We start from the raw sequence: 22,831 nt of genomic DNA, 5'->3' as shown, positions 1-22,831 counted from the left end.
TGGTCTTTTTGAGACAGGGTCTCCTTGTAGCCCCAGCTGGCTTAGAACTCACTATGTAGACCAGGCTGGCCTCGAACTCAAACAGAGATCCGCCTGCCTCTGCCTTCCAAGTGCTGGGACTAAAGGTGTGTGCCACCACCCCCGGCAAGAAAATATTTTTTTCAAGGTTCAGTGCACTCATAAAATGAGATAAAAGTCAATGAAAAACACTACAATTGTTGTCAAGAAAGTCTTTTAAAAGTGAAGCTGCATGGAGAAGCATGCACATACATACATACATGGTTTATATATGCAGAAATTACCTCTGAAAGAATATATAAGAAACTGATGATAGCTCCCTTTGTGAAGAGAAACAAAGTACCAAGAAAAATGGAAGTTTTCTTTTCACTTAATATTTTAATTAGTACAACTCTTGTTATTACAATAAAATATCCGAGTCTAGACTACTTCATAAAGAAAAATGGTTTACAGACCGCCTGAAAGTTCAAGGTCACAGCACCAGCATCAGCTGGGCTCTGATGAGGACCTCATGGGAATGCAATCACAAAGGCAGGAGCCTGTGTAAGAGGAAGGGCCAGACAGGAAGCCACAGAAAGATAGGGCCTGAGCTCCAACATCTGCAGCCACTTACTCTGGCAAGAGTCTCAAAAGAATCACCTTAGTCCTTTCAGAGGGCAACATCTTCATGGCCTAAGGAACTCCCACCACATCCACCTCTTAAAGGTCTCCCCACCTTCTTAGCACAGCCACACTGGAAACCAAAGCTACAATACATGAACCCTTGAGACACATGAACCATCTCCAAATCTCAGCAGCAAATTTTTGTTCATTTGAATTTTGTAGACTGTACAAGTATTATCTTTTCAAAAACAATAGGAACATTTTAAACTCATTTAAAGGGAAGACAATTGCTAGTTGAGTCTGTCTTTGCCACCTGTGAGGAGGATGGGGAAAGAGTTGTTGCACTGTACCCCTAAGACAGCGCCATGACAGTAGGAGAACTGCAGAGCTCAGAAAAGCCAGCAAGAGTGCTGTAGGCTACAGAATTTTAAAAGTGAATAAACAAGCAAATGAAATCAAGAGGCTAACACTAAAGAAACTGAACATACCTACCTCAAGGTAGTGAGAAGATGGCTCAGTCACTAAAGTTCTTGCCATGAAAGCATGAGGGCCTGAGTCCAGATCCCTGATAAACATCAAAAATCTGGGCACAGTAGCCCATGCCTGTAATTCCAGCAGCCAAAAGCCAGACAGGAAGACAGGAGGGTCTGGGGTCCCTGGGACTCTCTCGCCAGCCAGCCAGCCTAGCCTAAACAATGAGCTCAGGTTCAGTTAGAAACCCTAGGTAGAGCACTTGAAGAAGACAACTGATGTTGACCTGTGGCTTCCACATGTACACACAAATATAAGCACACACATACACCACATACACACAAAAATAAAAATAGAATTAAAATATTAATTAAAGAAGAATTAAATGAGATGTGTGAGGGCCTTGAACAATGCATAGCCCATAACAAATACTCTATAAATGTGAGATACATTATTCATATTTCCATGAATTAAAAATTACTGTAAATGTCAGATAAGCTAAGTTATACAAATGTATATTAACTCCTAGCTTCCCCCCAAGTGACATGCTAGAACATACATAAAAAAATAATTTTTTCACTGAATTTGTAACTTACCAGCAAGGACAGAAAACATACATATACTGCCCTTAGTGTTCCAATTAAAGCTCAGTTTTCTCATCTACAGGAAGAACACTAGTCTGAAAATTTGCTAGCACATAAAGACAGACATTTAGACCACTGGAGCAGAAAAAAAGGTGTCCAGAAGAAAACTTCTACATGTACATCAAATGATCTTTGACGTGGTGCCAAGGCCACACAACAGGGAAAAACCAGTCTCTTTACAGATGGAATAAGCCCACTGGTCACACACAAAAGAATGAGGCAGGGCCCTTACTTTACATGATAGACAAAATTAACTCAAAGCAGATTAACTACCTAAACATTAAGAGCTAAACTAGGGCTGGAGAGGTTGCTCAGAGGTTAAGAGTATCTACTGCTCTTGCAGAGGACTGGGGCTCAGTTCCCAACACCTACATGGGGCAGCTCATAAGTGCCTGTAATTCTATTTCAGAGAATATGACACCCTCTTCTGGCTTCAGCAGGCAAAAGTACTTGCTGCACAAGCCTGATGACTTAAGTGCCACCTCCAGATGTGGTGGCACACGTCTGTAATCCCAGCATTCCTATGGCAAGATGAAAGGCAGAGAGAGGCAGAGACAGAAGAATTGCCAAGAAAAAAGAGAATCTGCCACAACAAGGTAGAAGAGAACTGACTCTCAAAAGCTGTCCTCTCAACTCCACACACACACCATGTCACACATGCTCTCACATTTACACACACATCACATAGACATAGACAAAGATAGACACACATACACATGTTATTTTTTAAAAAAGGAGGGGGGGCTGGGGAGATGGCTCAGCATTTAAAAGCACTTACTACTCTTGCAGAAGACCCAAGTTTTGGTTCCCACCACGCATATCAGGCAGCTTATAACCTTAACTCCAGTTCCAGGAGATTTCTGGCCTCCATGAGCACCTGCATGCAAGTGGCATACATAAACTCACCAGAAGCACACACATACATGTAAATAAGAATAAATAAATCCTTAAAAAATAAAATAATAAATAGTAAAGTAGTCAAGCTTTTGGCAGCTTGGGTAGAATGATGGCTGCCAGTGGACAGCAAAAGAGAGTTCTGTGCATCTGATGTAGTTTCAGCTCTGAATGCTAAAAAGTTCTAGAGATTTGTCACAATGTATAGATTTAACACTAGTATTAATACTACTGTACCATATGTTTAAAACGGTTAGGTAAATTCTGTTGTTTTTAACCATTATAAGAAAATTTCTAATATTAAATTAATGAAACAATATAGCACATCTACCATACTAGCATATAAAAAGCCTTCAATAAATAATTAAGATTGTAATGATTATCAATCCTAAGAGTTCTACTCATGGATGCTTATAAAGATACTAAAATATAAAATATGAATTTAAATTAAGTAAGAAAAGTTAGATAAAGGAATAACAGTAAGGTTCATTGGAACACACACATGTGCACACACATGTGTGCACACACACACACACACACAGCCATATATTCAATGCCATAGATTCAGTGTACTTCTTGGAGTCAGGCCAACTTATTATGTTAAACAATTGCTCAAAAAGACTTAATTACTATGGTTGGGATCTGAAACATCCTCCACAAGCTGGTTTGAACACTTGGTCCCAGCTGGTGGCACTGCTTTAGGAGAAGGCCTATCTGTGGGCATAGGCTACAGAGGCAGGCAGGCCTTGAAAGTTCTCATCCACCTCTGGTTCATTCTAGCTTTCCATGCTTCCTAGTCCTGGGACCTGTGAGAAGCCCCCCCACATACACACACACACACACACACACACACACACTGGTTAAGTAAATTCTGCTGTGAACTCTGCCATGCCATTACCATCATGATGGACTATGACCTCTCAAACAGTAAGCCAAAATAAGTCCTTCTATAAACTTTTTTCTGTAAAAGGGGCCAAAATGGGCTGGAGAGATGGCTCAGTGGTTAAGAGCATTGACTGTTCTTACAAAGGACTTGCGTTTGGTTCCCAGCACCCACATGGTGACTAACAACCAACAGTCTGTAACTCCAGCTCCAATGTCCTCTTCTGACCTCTACAGGCCCTGCATGACACTGGGGACACCTACCTACATGCAAGCAATACACTCATACACACAATAAATAAAAATAAATACATAAAAATAACAAAAGGGGCCAAAAGAATCATTTAGCCTCAATGAGATAATTTCTCTGTCCTTCTCGTCAGCTCTGCCATCGCCATGTGAAAACAAGCAGTGTGTAAATGAAAGAGTGCATCTTGGCTGCAATTAAACTTTAATTTCAGACACTAAAATTTGAACTTTAAAGAATTTTTCCATCACTGAAAGAAGCAAGATACTTTGAATTTAGATGATCTTCACTACATAAAATGTTTTTACTTAATGTTAAAGAAATCAGACAACTGAATGGTGCTAATTTAACCTAGTAAAACCAAAACCCATCTATACTAAAGATATTCTCAGCACAATTAAATAACCACAGGCAACTATCTACCTCCATATTAGAAAGACAATTATCACAAAATAATTATACATATCATCAACATTGTTATGTCCTTCTGTAATGTTAGTCTTTTAAAATATGATTTAGGAGTTGAGGGTACAGCTCAGGGACAGAGTGTTTGCCTATCCTGTGTGATCATGCTTCAATCTCTAGGACTACAATAAAAAATTTCAATTTCTTTTTTAGATCTTTCATGATCTCATTATGTACTCCTGACCTGGAACTCACTGTGTAGACCAGGCTGGCCTCTGACACAGAAATCCATTTGCCCCTCTGCCTCTGAGTGTTGGGATTGAAAGGCATGTACCACCAGCAATTTTAATATATTATATATGCCCATGTCTACCTTGTACCAAAAGAACTCAAGACAATATTTTTTAAATGCAGATAAGGAAAACAATAATATTAAAGGTAAATGGAAATGTAGGGAAAATAAGGTTAACAAACAAATGCTGGTACTCACCACTTGTTAGTCAACAAACTTGAAATATTTGAACTTTTTCTTTCTTGTAAAGGCAGATTTTAATCTAAATTATGATATTTTTAAGCAATGCAATTATACACAGAATCATTTCAAGTGGCACCCAAAATACTGCATAAAATTAAATTTTCCCCAATCTGCATTCTTATTCTTCCCAGAGAAACCATTAATAAAGGTTCCTTGTTTAAAATGGCTACTTGGCCAGGTATAGTAGTGCACACCTTTAATCCCAGCACTCAGGAGGCAGAGGCAGGAGGATCTCTGTGAGTTCAAGGCCAGCCTGGTCTACATAGGGAGTTCCAGGCCAGCTGGGGCTACAGGGAGACCCTGTCTCAAAAAGACCAAAAAAGGAAAAGAAAAGAAATAAATAAAATAAAATAAAATAAAATGACTACTTTACAAATGTCAGAATGTATGGGTTTGTGCATCTGCTTTAATTCAAATGGAGCCACAGTAACGACCCCAGTATCTCAGCATTTACTCATCTTCCTTTGTTATCAGTTCATCATTCTGTGGGCCATGATTTTGAACATGAGCATAGATTCTCTTCAATAAAATGCACATTGCAGGTAGCTGACCCTAAATTCTTAAGCTAACTGATTTTCCAACTGCCTCCTCACTGTCCTCTCTAAGGCCAGAAAAGGAAAAACAGTTTTCCTATTTTTTCAATCTCCAAATTACTGATGAATTTGAATGATTTAATCATGAAGGAGCAAAACATCTTTTCTCTGCTATAAAGATGACTTTCCTTCTCAACAGCCAAGACATCACTCTGACTTTCTGATAAAATCAGATATTTAACTGGCTTCCATTTCCATTTCCATGAAGTGTACTACCTGTAAAAACCCATCAACAAGCACCAACATATGCATTACTTAAGAGCCACAAAATTATCCACATGATTTATATCAAAATAAAGAATTTAGACCAGGCATCGTAGCACATACCTTTAATCAAGCACTTTAGAGGCAGAGGCAGGCAGATCCCTGTGAGTTCCAGGTCAGCCTGGGATGGTCTATATAGTAAATTCCAGGCCAGTAGGGCTACATAGTAAGACCCTGTCTAAAAAATAAAATAAAATAAATTTAGGCATTAAAAACTGATCTAGAAAGAGAAATTAAAACAGTGGAAAGAAAACAGTATACAAAAGACATGATTTTCAAGATTTGCACATGCAAATTTCTCTGGGTTAAGTGAATATCGTGCCAAATACCACACACATTCATCTTAAACATCCACTCATAATCCACAGCCTTTTAGAATTGACATCCCAAAATTATCCCTGTATTTTAAAAACTAACATTAAAATAGGTCAAAATGTAATTTAAATAGTCAACACTAAAAATGAGACTTTTTTTTCTTTTTCTTTAAACCATTGTATGGAACACACATGGGCAAAGAGCACGGTTCCAAGAACCAGAAAGTGTGAGTGGATGGGCTCCTCCTGAAGATGGACACTCAGCAGGCCCCTCCAGAATCTCCCACAAATTCAGTTAGACGAGTGCCTCAGGGTTTGTTCTCAACAGAGGTGAGGCAGAGGGGAGATGTAGAAAGAGGACAAAGGGTGCCTCTTCACTGAGTGGAGTATTCTAGAAGAGAGAATTAATTACATTATCACTATAAATCCCTGAATCCAGCCATTCCAGACCTCACCCCTTCGATTGTGCAGCTGACTTTCACGGTCCAGCCTAATTCCCAGAGGTTCCGGAGAAAGAATTCATGGGTATCTGTCAAGCCTTGCTCAAAGGCAGGGCTCAGGGCAAAGCTCTCGATTTTCATTTAAATGGATCAACCTGTGTCCTTCACCACCGCCACTAATTTAGGTAAACACTGTTAGTTTAAACAGCACAAAGGAGTATAATCAAAAATCACACAATAGAATCAAGTTAAAAGTCTAAGCAGTGACCAGGAGTCAGTCAAAGTTAGACTGGACGGTGGAAAGAACTACAGCCAGGGAAAAAGACGTTTGAGAATGAGATATATTGTATGGGGAAGAAAAGAGGCACGATTATTTGGTAAACTAGGACATCTCGGATAAGTTATGACCTCTCTGTACAAACCGCTGCATCGGCTTCCTTCAGGCCACAGCAGCAAACCCAGTCAGACAAGTGGCTAAAAGGACTCAATGCTGGCTGCTCAGCCACAACCAAGCCAAGTCTTCCCTCATTTGAATAGTATCTTAGGAATGTTTTGTCAATGTATCTGATGATTATTCACAACCACTACACTCTTCCTGCACTGTAATTATGGTCCAGTAGTAGTTGATGGTACAGGTAGAGCACTCAGGCACTAAATGATGACTTTTAATTTAAAACGCTGCTAAAATTCACGTTTATTTGTCTACAACTCCTTTTGAAAAGAAAGGTTAAGTTTTTCAGCTGTTGCTCATAGCAACACAGGAACAAAAGATGTTTCACATGCATAATCTAAGCATTTAATTAAAATTCACAAACTTGGATCTCCAAGGAAGTAAACAGAAGAAATGTTGAGAAGACTACATGCCCAAATAGAATCAGATGTACAACGTGTTGTTCAACTACCACAACTACCACAAATATCAATCTTCCTGTAACAGGAATAAAGAATATACAAATTAAATGATTTCTCTTTGACCATCCTTTTAAATGGCTGCTTAGACACTTCCAGGTAAGGTTCACACTCTAAATAAATCAAGTGAAAACACAACATACTCCCTGAGTTCCTGTCACTTCCTGTTTATAAATGCTCTTTACTCTGAATCCAAATCTCAGATGTTTAAAGCATACTATAATATGGCTGAGATTAATAATATACTGAGATTACCTTCCTTCCAAAATTTAGGACCAATTACAAGAGTCAAGGTAGAAAAGAAGTCCAATCAAGATCTGAAATGAGAAGACAGCTCCACAGGAAATAAAGAAGCTGGAAGGTTCTGGGCTTTATCAGAAGCATTCTGATCCTCCTAACTTCACCTGTCCTTTAATGAGGGCAGGGCCTGGAGGGTACAGGTGGTAAAAAGTGGTGTAAAGAGCTGGAGGGCTGGGAGGAGGCTACAATGTATGGTCAAATGGGGTTTTAGAACCAGATGACTGGGACAAAGAGGATTTATAGCATATCAGATCTCAGCCTCTGAAAGAACTTAAAACACTGGAATAAGGCAGAAGTGAAGAATCAAATTAGGCTTTATTTGCACAACCAATACACACAGGATAGCATGCTATGTGTCCTGGGAGGGAGCATAAATAAATAATATTGTACATGATTTAACTAAATGGAACCTACCAACTCATTTGGGAAGACTACAAATAAACTCTGATAAAGTAGTAGCTCTGGGATGCCAAATGCTGTGCACATTACAGATGCTAAAATCAAGTATAAGAATTAAGGCTCTGGAAGACAATGTACGCTACAGTGTTAAGGGAAATGAGCCACTCCAGCTAAGTCCTCAAAAGCAGTTATGACTCCTAAACTCCAGACAGGAGGTGAAAGGCCCTTCCCAGGAGTCACTGTAGGGCACATGTGGCTAATACACAGCTTTGAGGTCAGACAGGCTGAGTTCTATACCCTTTAAAAGCATTGTGCCCTTAAGACAAAATCACTTAACCTTGTAAGCCTCAGTTTCTTACAATGGGAGTATATAGCTCATTTGTTTCTTATAATACCCAAATACCCAACGCCGGTTAACTTTATTAAGAAAGGAGTGTTGAAGGTTCAAGGGCATGACATCCAACTTCTGTTCAGCGCTGGTGAAGGCCTCTTGTGGATGGCATCACAGGGCAGAAAGCCAAACAGGTGGGTGAGTGAACAAGCTGGTTCCCTCAACAAACCTCTGACAGAACTGTTTTAATCCCCTCAGCAGCACGTGCCCCCACTGACCTAAGGCAACACCTAAGTTTCTGGAGGATAAATTCAAACCATAGCAGAGAGTAAGAATGTGCCTATCAAAGGTTTCATTTGTTCAGTGATCTCTTAAGAGCTTGTACAGAGATGGACACTAAAATACAATAGTGAACAAGACATAGCACCTGCCCTCATAGAGCTTGAGACAATGTGAGGAGCTCAATAAATGTACTTATTATCAGTGCTATCATCATCATCATCATCTTTGGCACAGTAGTGGAAAGTATAAACTATATTCTACTGAAAAAAAAGGAAACCATCTTGGTTAAATGTGGATTTACAATAAAAATAAGTATAAATAAATAAATCCAGGCATGCTTCAGGGCTCAACTTCTCCTGTCCTCCCATTCCACAACTTAAATTTAGTATTTCCAGCTCTGGCTCCTAAACTCAGAGTCGATGGCCTGCTGTCTAGTAAATACCATCATCTGAATGCCTTAACAGGCACAGTAGATACAGAAATCTGAGAAAGAACTCTGGATCACCAATTCAGGTGGATACCCACCAACCACGCTCCTCTTGGTCTCTCCCCACCAGTAAATCAGAAAAGCCTTGATCCTCTTTCTCCTCAGACTTCACACCTAAATCAGGAGCAGATTCCTTGTTTTTACCTGAAAAAAATAGATAAATCCATTCCCTGCTTTAGCTCCACACCCAGCTAAAATCATCCAAGAGCTGATTTTTAAGAGCTTCCAAAAATCTTTAAAAATGTGATGTTCTACAAGGCAGGTCCCTTTCTCCCTCTCAGTGTCACCCACAGTCACACCTGCTGCCTTAGAGTTCCGTTTCTAAAATATAGCAACTGCTCTACCACTTTAGGAGAGCACAGCTCAATAGAACCTTCTACAGTGAAGGAAATGATTATCTTCATGCGCAGTTGTTGTACACTTAAAATGTGGTTAGTGAGACACGAATGTTTAACTTAATTTGGATCAGATCAAATGTAAATAACCACATATTCCTGAAAGCTATCACACTGGAAAGTACTGGACTAGGAATTCATCTGGCCTCTTCTTCTGCCTGAACTATTTAGTCTTACCCCCAAATCTTCAAGTGAATAGGAAATCTTAATGTCAGGTCCTCAAAAAGGAAGGACCGCCCCACTCAAAGCAGCTCCCAATGATACCATTATAATTCACCTTGTTTATTTTCATCTTTGACTACCTTAGTAATAACTTCTTTACCTTCCCCAAACTAGAATATAAAAATCTATGAAAAGCCTGGTGTGGAGGAGCAAGCCTTTAATACCTGCACTTAGAGACAGAAGCAGTTGGATCTCTGTGAGATGGAGGCTAACCTGACCTACATAATGAGTTCAAGGCCTGCTGGGGCTAAAGGGAAATCCTGTCTCAAAGAAAACAAAAACAAAATCTATCAAAATAAGAACCTTGCTTAGTTTGTTCCATTCTGTGCCCTCCCGGAATGTATGTCTGGCATAGTTTTCTAGAAATGAGTGAGTGATTGACTATGGGGTCAAGTCAGTTAGACTAGGCTAGAGACAACTGGTGGAGTCTTGGAATGGTCCTTCAAGGGCTTATATTTCATCTCTATAGGTGCTGAGCTCTGCAGTGTTCTCACACACCCCGTGGGGAGGGGTAACCTAAGGAAAGGGGTGGTACACATACAAGGCAGATCTCTGTCCTCGGTGGGCAGGAATGGATTTTATGAAATCATTAGTGCTGCAGACATGCAGATGTTCCTCACACATGAGCCATTAGAAAATCTGCCCAGACTGGATCTACATACATTCTTCAGGCAAACTTTTAGGGAAAAGACAGGAATTGAGTCAGTCACACACAGGGGTTGTAGGTGTCTATAATGTTATGTTAAACATTCTGACAAATGAAATACCAGTTCCTATTTCTACTGTCCTAAGAGAAATGTCATGATTACAGGGAGGCAAAGAAGAAAGTATATGATCTGTTTCAACCAAATGGAAATACCCCAATAACTAACAAAAAGAAAAACAAAGAAACATTCAGTGTAGGACAGACTTTCTGACCAGCCCCAAATCACACCTAGGACAGTATGGTGACAAACCGAGAGCCCACTGACACCTTGGATAAGGTAGACTCCACACATTCATTTCCTGTCACAATTTCAAAGGAAAAAAAAAAAAAAAAAAAGACTGGACTTTTATCTCTACTAGATTCCATAATACAAAGGAAACCAAGGAGATTCAAGTTTTGCCCAAAATGAAACTGTATGTTTGTCAAATCTTTGGCAGTAAAAGTTGTCTACCATGATTTAAGCTTTATTGAGGATCACTGCCAGTTAATAAAACTACCTCCTTATAAAATGGAGAAATGTCAATAAAGTACCAAAACACATTCCATGGTCTATTACTAGCTAGAATTTCAATCAGGAATTTACAGCACAAATTTCCAGAACTCAACATTTACTACCGCTGTTCATATTCAGAACTGGTGACCAACACAAGCCAGGGCAACATGAGGAAAGATCTTTGCTGCAACAACTACACCTTGTAACTCCTTATAAGCTACTAGTGAAACACCAGTGCCCAAAGCCAAATTTTGCTAACCTATGACTGCCCAGTGCTTCTACTTCCAAATATTCTCACTTTATGCTTTTGGAACTCTGAGTTCTTTACTAAAAGCAGCTACCAATGTATGAAGAATTATTCAAAGAACAAAAACATATACTCATTGATTGGGACACTCTTGACTGTAACAAGTTTCAGCTCGCTCTCTCAGTAGTGAGCTCTGGGTTCAGCAAGAGACCCTGGCTCACCATATAAGGTGGAAAGTAATCAAAAGAAAATACCTGATATCAGCCTTGGACCTCCACATGCACACACAACATGTGCACATGCACATATACACTCAAGTGTACCCACACATGCAAACACACATATACATGCAAAAAAAAAATTAAGCTGGGAATGTAGCTCAGTTGGTAGAGTACTGACCTAGCACACATGAAGTCCTGGGTTCCATCCACAGCACCACATGAATTGGGCATGGTGGTACATGCCTGTCCCCTAAATATCAGTAATTGAAAGTGGAGGCAGGAGGATCAGAGATTCAAGGTTATCATCAACTGCACAGCAAGTCTGAGGGTCAGCCTAGGCTAGAGTCTGTCTCCAAAATAAAAAAAAAAAAATTAAAAAAAAATTTTTTTTTAATCTGACCAGTGCCTAGTATTTGGTAACTTTACCAAACTAGACCCTAGTTAAACTGTCTGCATACCATAAAAACAATCTGTGCTTCAGGCCTGCAAGGGAAAACCAGGCTCCCAGGACATCCCTTAGTTTCAAGTTAGCATATGAGGTAGTTACATCAGTAAGCAGCAGTACCCAAGAACTTACTCCAGTCTTAAAATAATATCTCAAACTTGGCTACCATCACTCCAGATACCTCAAAAAAGAAAGGGTTTGGAAAACTTTAAGTGACCTGCTGCATTTCCTTAGAAGAAAACCTCTATGAGCTAGAAGGCAATTCCTCACAGCAGCCCTGTCTGACTCATCGTCACACTGTACAGTATCTACTATTTCTTTTTGCAGTAAGTGAACTACCAGTGATCAAGGAGGATGCCATGCTATCATAAAGCAATATTATAAAGTACTTTAAAGATTTATTCCACTTTACAGAGTAAACACTTGGGGCTTAGTGAGCTACAGTCAGTCTGTCATACCTTCTTTGTTTCTGTTTGTTTGCAACCTTTTCATGATAGAAAACCCACACTAGCTGGAGGGCTGTACAAAAGAGCCTACAGGCCAGGAGTCAGCTCTAATCAGATCTATCACCATGGCTGTTTACTTAAACAACATAAAAACATAATCTCACAGTACGGCCACACTTTGACTAAAGAAAAACACTTCCAACTTTCACATGGGTTTCACATGGGTTTTCTTTGTAATATTTTCAAATAAACTTTATTTTTTAGGACAGTTTCAAATTCCTAGGAAAAACACAAAGTTATGCATTAAGTTGCCATATACTCTCTACTCAGTTCCTCCACCTACACTGGTGTGTTATAAGTCAACAATTCAGATTTCCTCAAGCTTTTCCTTTTCTGTCCCAAGATGCTGTATCACATTTAGTGCTAGCTCTCCTTGGGTGCCTCTGGGTAGTGACGGCTCCCAGACTTTCCTTGTCTTTGAGAACTTGGGGAGTTTTGAGGAACACTGGTCAGACATTTTGTAAAATGCCCCTCTGTTGGATTTAGTGGCTGTTTTCTGCATGATTAGACTGGAGTTATATGGGTTCCTGGGGAAAACAACATGCCACCCTCATCACATCCTACTGAACACAGATCAACAGGACTCAATACTGTTGATATTGACCTTGATTATCTGGCTGAATTGTAATGTCTGCAAGTTTCTTGCAACTTTAACTATATATATATATATATATATATATATATATATTTCACAAAAATGGGCTTGGTTAATGAATAGCCTTGAAATCATTTTGAATAAACTGATATATATTTATACTACATAGTATGTATAATTCATTATGATCTATATAGATATCCCCTGACATATACATTTGATACAAAGACAAAATTTAATACGTATTTTGCCTCTACATTCTACTTTTAACTCCCTCAAGTGTTTCCTCCAAGTGCTTGGAAAGAAGGTATTTATTGGCTGAATTATCAGAATATAGAGAAAATATCAAGGACAAAACTCAAATTTTCTTTCACTTTGTAAAATAATTGTACAAACTAGATTGTAGGTAAACCTACCTAGGACTGAGCTAGCTGATATCTATAATCTCAGTGCTAAAGCCATTCAGTCAGACATGAGAGGGAAAGGACAAGGTAAAGCCAAAAGAACTTGCAATTTCTCTTACCTCATTTTTTTATTGATCAAAATGGTGAGCGCACACCAGAAGGTGTGGAGAGAAGCAGTGGCGTTAAGTAGAGGGGCTCAAGAAAAGGGGAAGGCTGACACTGGGGCTATCAAAGCACTTTGAAGAGGGCAGTGTAACTCAAAACCATAGGAAGAAACTACCTCACACCCACTAGCAAAGCTGGAAACAAGTGTCAGTGAAGATGGAGACGCTGGACACTCAACACTACCAGTGGGCAGCCACTGCAGAAAACAATCTGCTAGTGCCTCAAAAAGTTAACATAGGGGGCTAGAGAGACAGCTCAGTAGTTAAGAGCACTGGCTGCTCTTAAAGAGGACCAGGGTTTGGCTCCAAGCACCCACATGGCAACTCACAACCCTCTGTAACTCCAGTTCAGGGGATCTGGTGTCCATTTCTGGCCTCTGCAGGCACCAGGCACATGCACAATACACAACCATACATGCAGTAAAACACTCAGAGACATAAAATAAATATAAGCATATATCTTCTAAATTTTATTTTTATTTTATGGGTATGAATATTTTGACTACACGTATGTAGGTACACCTGTGTGTGTAGTGCCCACAGAGGCCAGAAGAGGACATTGGATCCCCTGGAACTGGAGTTACAGACCCTTATTAGACACTATGTGAGTGCTGAGAACCAAACCCAGGTCTTCTGCAGGAGCATTCGGTGCTCCTAACTGCTGAGGCATCTCTCCATCCCTAAATACATACAGTTTCAAAGTTGATCATAAAATGTTTTAAGTCCTAGGGGCCAGAGTGATGGTTCACTGGTTAAGAGTGCTTGCTGCTCTTGTGAAGGACCTGAGTTCAGTTCCCAGCACCCATGTCAGGCACCTGTAACTCCAGCTCCAGGGGCTACAACACTCTCTTTTGGCCTCTGAGAGTACCTGTACACATATGCACATATAGATACACACATACACATAAAATAAATAAATGTTTAAGAAAACAATTATTGTATTTTAAAATCTTAAATACTGCTATATGAGCAATAACTTAATAATTGTATCCACAGTAAAATCACAAATATATTATAACCTCCCAAATTAATAAAAAGTAGTTAAATATGGAAATGCCATATGATCCAGCAATTCCAGTTCTAGATGATTATCCTAAGGAGAACAGAAGATGTATAGTCATACAAATATTGCATAGGGATGTTCACAGCAGCATTACCAACAGTAGCCAGAAAGTGAAGAAAACCCAAATGTCTGTCAGGTGAAGAATATAAACAAAATATAACCACTCAATGTAATATTCAGTCATAAGAAGGAATGAGGAGTCTGATGAAGACAACAGTCTGGAGGACCCTCGAAACACTAAGTGAAAGAAGCTAGTCACAAAGGCTGCACACTGCATTATTCCATTCACACAAAATGTCCAGATTGGGTGCAGATTAATGACTGCCAAAAGCTTCAGGGATAGGAGAATGGGAAGTGAGTTCTTAATAGGTGGAAGGTTTATTTTGAGGGCCATGAAAATGTCCAGGAATCACAAAGCAGTTATGGTTGCACAACACTGTGAATACACTAAAAAAATCACAGAATTGTATCCTCTGGTTAAAATGTCGAATTTCATGTGATTTGTTTTATCACAATCAAAAATAATTGGGGCTGGAGAGATGGCTCAGCGGTAAGAACACTGGTTGTTCCTGCAGAAGACCCGGGTTTGAATCCCAGCACCCACATGGCAGCTGACAACTGTCTGTAACTCCAGTCCCAGGGGATCCAACAGCCTCTTCTGACCTCCGCAGGCATTGCACGACAGGGGCGCACTTATCTACATGCAGGCAATACACGCATACACATAAAATAAATAATAAATAAAATTTTAAAAAATAAATAATTAAGAACACACTGAAAACATTCTGAATCTACATTTTGGTAAATTATTTTTAGTCTGTAACTTACACAGATCCTTTAAAATCTCCTTTCCTGTTTTTTCAATAAGAGGAGTTTCAGAACTGGATAAAGAAATTAGTTCAAAATCTAACAAGAAGTCAGTTTAACCAATTTCAATCACGTTCACAGGATGGGTACATGTATAGACTCAGGTCCTACGTGAAGGAATTCACAGCTAAGACTGTTTCCTGCCATGTCCCTAACTCCCACATCAGTGAGATGAAGCTGGTCACACCCCTCTATGGAGAAAGCCTCATTTTCTACAGGATTTTATAAAAAAAAGTAAACAAGTGCTATTTAGAAGGCAGTGTGGGGCCTGCAGGCAACATCCATGCTCTCCCAGCGTACCAGGCTTCTTCTCATTAAATTTAAATACCGGTTTGCTTGTAGGCCACATGTCACAATGGCTGACTTGCAGCTGACAGCTTAGTAATTTGCAGCTCAAAACAAACAGCGCATTTATAAATAATAGTCTTTCTTAAAAAACCAACTATTGTCTTGAGTCTTGCAACAAAATTAAACTGCAAACTATGGACCATTAAAGTCACAGAAGAAATCTTAGTCATTCAAATATACTAAGGGACTACCATTCCAGCAAACGTTATAGCAAACTGTGTTGAAAACAAGAAATATTTCTTCAGGGATTCTTGGAAGACATCATAATTTAGTTTAAATTAACACTTCCTTAAGCGATTTTTTTTTAAAGTCTCTTTTAACAACCTCTCCACAATTTCAAATACCATAATCACTCAAATAATTCTCTGTACTACTTGGCACCGAGACGCTGAGACTGCTGGAGAGGAACAATCCAGCAACTGTGACCATGGCAGTATGATTAAGACTATCAGAGCTGGTGGCATTTTCTTTGCTCTTATAAGTAATTCATATTAGTTCTCAAAATGTAGCAGCCCACTTTTCTCATTATTTTTAATCCAACTGGAAAATTGATTATCTCTGGTTGTTGGTAGTTATGGGTGTTGGGTTTTTTTTTTTTTTTTTTTTTTTTGACAGACCAATAAGAAACTGGAAATAAGGAAGTAGCTCAACTTACACTCTTTCATTAATTTAACAGTCTTCATTAACTGACCTAGCCAACATGCATTCACATCTACCACATACAAAGGCTACATAAGGCAGTAATAAGCAATTAGGACTAGAGGAATTTACACATTAACGGGGGTTGGTCTAATTTACTTACTCTGCCATCACAGGAAAGAGGATACAGACAGTTCCTGGGATCCTAATCATGTGCCACAAACTGAGTGTGGAAAGCCACAAGTTAACACTGACATTAGTGATGCACTCAGCCTGCATCCCTTTCTCCTCAGTCCACACTTTCACCCCAGGAGTCTCTCTTTTCAACTAGAGGATACAGGTTGCCACACTGTCTGACCCTAGCCATAAACTACAGATTAGGGTCCATCAGTCTTAACATAAAATTGCTTCGTATGGCAGTACAACTTGTAAGTTTGAGTGGACAAAATTATTGCCTTTCTGGGTAACACTGCACTGTCAGTTCTCTGAGGCCTGCCCCCTTCAGCCCTATACTTGAAGAGGCAATGAATCCATCCCATCTTTTTCTCCTATGTTGAATGCAATATTTTTTAGAACAACGGTCCATTTGACCATGATCTATGGTCCACCATAAACACCAACTGGTATGATGAAGGATGTCCATGGTAAAGAAAATAACAGGGAAACGGGGAGAGCGAACCCACAAAATGACATTCTTAGGAGGCAGACCCACGAGGAACTGAGGAATTAGCACAAGCTCTAGAGTCAGAGTACCCAGCTTCAGATCTGGGCTCCAGGGCTCTATGACTCTATTTCCTCATCTATCACTGGAAGATAAGAAAAACATCTACCCTAGAGCATTAATGGAATGAAATGAGATCACCCTTTAAGGACAGAGGAAAACGAGAGGCTATATCTACTATTTTCAGGGGGTCTCTGAACTACGACTCAGCTCCTAAATTAAAACGTCAACAGGACAGCTACTACTATTTGACTGGGTCTTATTTACTGGTCTGTAAAAGCTCTGATCACATCCTGGCAAAGTTTGCATAATGTGATCTACCTCCAAACAGTTAAAAATATTTTAAAGCATGGTTTCTGTACTCTCTAGCACCACAACTTGTTGAATGGAATTATGTTCTTGGAAAATCCCCTAGCCTCCTTCCTAACCCAGCATAACTCTCTGACAACCAGAAACACCAGATGAATGCTGATGAACTGTCAAAAGCAAAATTCTCACTCTTAACAGAATAAAAATAACAAAAAAGAATGAGTAAATCACTGTGACCACCTTAATTAAGTGACTTGAAAAGTTCAAAACTACTGTAGACACACAGTATAGCAAGCCATTTTTCTTTTTTCTTTCAGGGTTTGTAATCTGATCCTGCAAAAGAATCCACATACTCCCAACTGGCCGGTGGAACATCGAACATCGCTCTTTTCATATGTTTGCTAAGTGTGCAGCAATATCGACAAGTTAATAGTTACACCAAATATCTTCTCTAACCAGCTCTACACTATTTAGGAAAACTCACTATCACCTAATTGCCCTGGAAGAAAACATAATCGAATTTAAGCTAGTATGTCACCATGACTGATATCAGAGAGTATCTTTTAAAAAAACTCACATGCCAAAATTCAGAAATATTTACAATCATTCAAATTTGTATCATCATGTTCTTAAAGACTGAACAACTTCATGGAAAACTGAAATAGTCATCTTTGTTAAAACTATTTGTCCCCGACATAGGGATTGATTACTCCCTTTCCTGAAAATAGGGTTCAGAGCAATTCCCAGTTTATTACAATTTAAAGTAAAAGGCCAGCTTGGCTCGTATACGAAGTGGTGATATGGATAAGACAAGCCATATAGCTTCAGTTTCTATTTGCTTCATCAGGCATTGCATATTCTTACAATCCTTTTTGGTAAAGAAACAAGATGCTGTAATAAAATATGTAAGCTGAAGAATAGAACCAAAACTGCCTAGATAGCTCAAGAATTTACTGCAACTTCAGTAACCCAAAACTCCAAGTATCCGAAAGCAGAAAGAATTGTCACACAACTGTAAAAGTCAAATATTTATACAGGTGCCTTAAGTGCCTTAAAGCTAGTGTTGGGTGTACACCATCAGCACTGACATTTACTATCTGTTAAGTAGTTTCAAGGTGCAACAGCGTAAGTCAAATAACCAGCTTGGAGCATGGAGTTTATGACAACTGAAACACCTGGAGAGGCTGTGAAGGTGTGACTCTTGTCATAACCTTCATCAGGCCAGCAACGGGCCACGGGCTGTGCAAACAAACATCAGGCCTGGACACTGGTGCCTTTCCTCATTTCAGGAGGGAAACCTAAACTGATACTTTCATGGATAATTTAACAAGGATTATCCAAAAATTTATAATGTCATTTATAACTTTCTTATGATTGCTTTTTAATAGCTTTCAAAAACAATATTCCTAGGAAAAGAGTGAGACTATCAAGTAGAAAAGTATTTCAGGTGCAAACTAAGAACGGTGGGAAATGTTTAATGGGAAAGACACCTGAAATGGTTATAAACCCCTCAGACTATATCCTATTAAAAAGCTGGCAAGAATTTTCAGAAATGATAAAACTGCAAACCACAGAGGCATGCCTATGATAAATCACTTATATTTACACTGAGGAACTAACAGGGCATGGAGAGTGTGCCTGGAATCCCTGCCTTGAGGAAGCTGAAGCAGGGTAGTGCTGTCAGTTTGGGGTCAGATAGAGATTTCCAAGCCAGCCTGAGCTACAGTATGAGTCCCTGTCTCCAAAAACAAAACAGGGCTGGAGAGATGGCTCAGCAGTTAACAGCACTTACTGCCTTTCCAGAGGACCAGAGTTTGGTTCCCAGTACCCATATCTGGTGGCTTACAACTGCCTGTAATGCCAGCTTCATGGGCCACTGCACTTCAAGGGTACCCATGGTATAACACTCACAGACACACACACACACACACACACACACACACACACACACACACACACACACACACACACACGAATTAAAAATAAAAATAAATCTTTAAAACGAGAGAGAGAGAATACCTCCTGAATGGACAGTTTACAAATTTACAGTTAGGACCACCACCTAGTACTCTTTTGTGTTTTGTTTTGTTTTTTGTTTTGTTTTTGAGACGGGGTCTCATGCAACCCAGGCTGGCCTTCAACTCCTGATCCTATTTCCATCTCCCAAGTGTTGGGTTTATACTAATGCCTGATGCCACACCCTGCCCTCCTAGTAGTCTTATAATAACTTTAATTCTAAGAAAGGTTCCTCTTAAGAGTAAAAAGGTTGAGACACAGAACTGAACTTCAGCTCTTGAACTTCTTGGATGATCTCTTCTGACGAAGTTTTCAGGTGAGGACTAGCAGTGCAAAGTTAAAACTCTAAAACAGGCCATTTCTAGAAGCTGAGGGGCAAAGCCAGTTACACTTACTACAAAGCCAGGAATGGGACCCCTCTCCATGTTCGGATCTCCGGCCAAGCTGAGGGTGCACCCTGGCAAAAGCAGTAAAAGCATAGGAGCCAAGGATGGATGGACAGATGCCACAGGTGGCCAGGACGGCTCACCGTGCCCTGAGGCTTCCAGGAGGCCCTAACCGCAATGTGCTTTACAGAGGCCGAAAGTTGCCCTCTTGCCTCAGTCTGGCCAACTTTAAAGTGCAGAGGGGTTCTGAGTAGGGGTCACATGACCCCGGAGCCCACTAACTGGACTTGGGGTGCCAGCCTAGGGCACCGATCCTGCCTTTCCCTCGGGGCAGGGAGTGTCTAAAGGTCTCGGAGGGGCGTGGAGAAGGCAGTGGGGCCCGGGTAGGGGCATCCGGCCGACAAACACAGCTCCGCCTAGGCCGGCGGTCCCGTGCCTTCCCTTCCCGGGAGCCCACGGGGGTGCTCGGTCCGAGACGCCCCACGCCCCTCGCAACCGCCAGGTCTCCCAAACAACAGCAGCAGCCGCACTTCCCAGGAGGATCCCCGCGCCCCTCTGCGGCCCGCCGCCCACCTGTCCCGGGGGTCGATCCAGCTGGTCCTCCTGGTGTTGTGGTCAATGTAGAAGACCTTGCCGTCGTAGTCCCTGGCCTCCTCCCAGCCCCGGGGTAGCGGCAGCTGCCCGCTCCCGGCCCTCCTAGGCATGGTCGGCGGCCTCGCCGGCGAGCGGCGCCTCCATAGGGACCGGGCGCAGGACGCGGCGGGAACGCGGAGCCAGGCGAGGGGTGCGCGGGGCGCGGCTGGGCCACGCGCGGGGGCCGCCTCGCGAAACCCTGCTCTCGGGCCCTCCTGGGATCAGTCCACCATGTCTGCGTCGGAACTGGCGAGCGAACCCTCCTCCTCCTCCTCTTCCTCCTCCTCCTCTTCGCCGCTGCCTCCTCCTCCTCCTCTTCGCCGCTGCCTCCGCCTCTTCCACCTCCTCCTCCCCGTCCCCCAGTGGCCGGCGAGGGTCGCGGCGCCCAGGCTGCCCCAGCCGACGCCGTCTGGGCTAGGATCCGGGAAGCTCCGCTGAGCAACAGCCCGGCGCCCACGGGCCTCCTCATTTGCATGTGATTAGCATGCGCTCCGCCCCCGGCCCTCCCCGCGCTCGGCTCATCTGCATGCACATTCCTCGCCGCCACATTCCTGAGCTTAACCCTGCAGCTGCCGAGGTGGCTGAGAAAGACGGGACGCTGGACCGAGCGGGCAGCGGGGGAGGGGAGCCGTGGAACCAGGTGGGAGGCTGGAGGGGGAAGGAATGCATACTCGCTCCCTCCCCTCGACCCCAAGTTATCTCCTTTCGGCCAGACTCCAGGGGGATTTAGAGTTTCGGGACCGGAAAGATTGCAAAAGACAAGTCTGCCACCTTCTCCACCTCTGTCCGTCTTCTAGGGAACTTTGGAGAGGAAAAGGGTGGGGGATGCTATCCCGAGGAAGAAGCCCCAGCCAACCGTGAAGGCACAGAAACTCCCCCACGCCGCGCCTGGGGCCTTTCGGGACCCGAGTGGCGGTTCCAGGTGGTGGGAAAGTGTGCAGAAGCGCTGGGAGTGTGTCGGCGGCTTGTCCGGGGTTGCGTAGCCCCCCGGGCCTCTGCCGGGCGCCTAGCCCCGGGTGACCTCAGCGGAGACCGCGCGGGCCTGGGGAAGGAAAGCAAAGGCGGGTCCCCGATCCTGGAGCTCCGAGACAAGGCCACCCCGCGGCTATCGCCGCCGCCCTCCACGCGCGGGCCCTAGGGAGCCGAGGCTCCCGCACCACCCCGCCGCGCCTGGGCGCTGCACCCTCTGGTCCAGGCGGTCACCGGAGGGCCTCTTCATCTGGCGTCCCCTGCTGGGTTTAGGACCCAAGGACGTGACCGCGTCCAATATCCAGTCCCTTCCGTCCAGCCACCCGTCCCGGGAATTTCCCCAACCCGAACCCTGACTCGGCCCAGAAGTGGAGGTCAGAGGCCACACTTTCTCTGGCCCTGGGTCCATCTGGGATGAAATGCAGATCTCACAAGCATGTATTTATTTGTTCAGCTATTACGTGTGGTCAGCACTGAGGAGGGGCCGGACATCGGACTCCTGAGAGGACAAAGCCCCGGCAGGGCCTAGACACTGAGCCTGCAGATCCCTGCAGCCTGGGAGGGAGCCTTCCAGCCCCAAACCTTCCCAGCCGGGTCTGCACCGCCGCTCCCATTCATATCCTTCCGGGTCTTTAAGCAGATTCTTTTGAAATGACAGCACCCATGGAAGAAAGGCCTCTGAGCCCAGTCATTCACCTCGTGGTGTGAATTCTCTTAATCCTGCCTGCTAATGTAGTAATTTCCCTCCTTGTCAGAATCCAGCGCCGGGCAGGGCACCTTCTTGATCCTCAGGACTGATCTGGGAGTTTGCTGCCTATCTCCAAGGTGAGCTTGGAACTAGGCGGAGACTTGGAACAAGCTTCGAGAATGGGACTCTACTCGCCCTCTCTGGAGGAGATCCTAAGAATGAAAAGGGAGCTTGTACTCAGGCGTGAAGCAGTTTATGCGGGCAGCAGAAACTTCAAAAACCTTAGAAACTGGAAAGCTTGAAGCACATGGAAAGGAGCAACAGAACGAGGTGGAGGTTGCAAAGAGAAGCGCACACACATCAGTCTCTGCTTAAGCTCTCTTTCTAGGTCTTTCTCCGTTATGTCAAGGCCTCTGAAAAGAAGACTTTGGACTTTGTTAAGGAGAGCGTCCATCTTCTGGAGGGCCAGAGAGATGGCTCAACGGTTAAGAGCACTTGCTCTTACAGAGGATCTGCCTGGGTTCAGTTCTTAGCGCACATCGGGTTCCAGGGGCTCCGCCCTTGCCTCGGGGAGCACCTGCACGCACGTGGTGCACTTAATACATCCAGGCACACACACATACAATAAAAAATGAATCTTTTAAAAGGGAGAGAGCGAGAGAAGGTCCCACGTTCTAACCTGTATTTAGCCTCACACCATTAATCCAGAGATGATCAGTGAAGATCCTAGTCTCCAGGGAAATGACACAGCCTGGTGGGTAGAGAGAGGCTATCTA

General features: G+C 42.5%; 1 protein-coding gene across 1 annotated transcript in view; it reads right to left on the bottom strand.

The window, feature by feature from the left end:
• Wwc2 (WW and C2 domain containing 2) overlaps positions 1-20,827 on the bottom strand; it is a 208,002-nt gene extending 187,175 nt beyond the window's left edge. Inside the window, exon 1 of the mRNA XM_008853555.3 lies at positions 20,339-20,827. Coding sequence (XP_008851777.1) covers positions 20,339-20,469 — 131 coding nt within the window. The 5' untranslated portion in view covers positions 20,470-20,827. The remainder of the gene's footprint in view (positions 1-20,338) is intronic.
• Positions 20,828-22,831: the final 2,004 nt, after the last annotated feature.

This window comes from Nannospalax galili, unplaced genomic scaffold, assembly GCF_000622305.1.
Source record: "Nannospalax galili isolate Female #2095 unplaced genomic scaffold, S.galili_v1.0 scaffold46, whole genome shotgun sequence".
NCBI lineage: Eukaryota > Metazoa > Chordata > Mammalia > Rodentia > Spalacidae > Nannospalax > Nannospalax galili.
The sequence above is the reverse complement of the archived record's forward strand: the minus strand, read 5'-3'. Positions and strand labels throughout refer to the sequence as shown.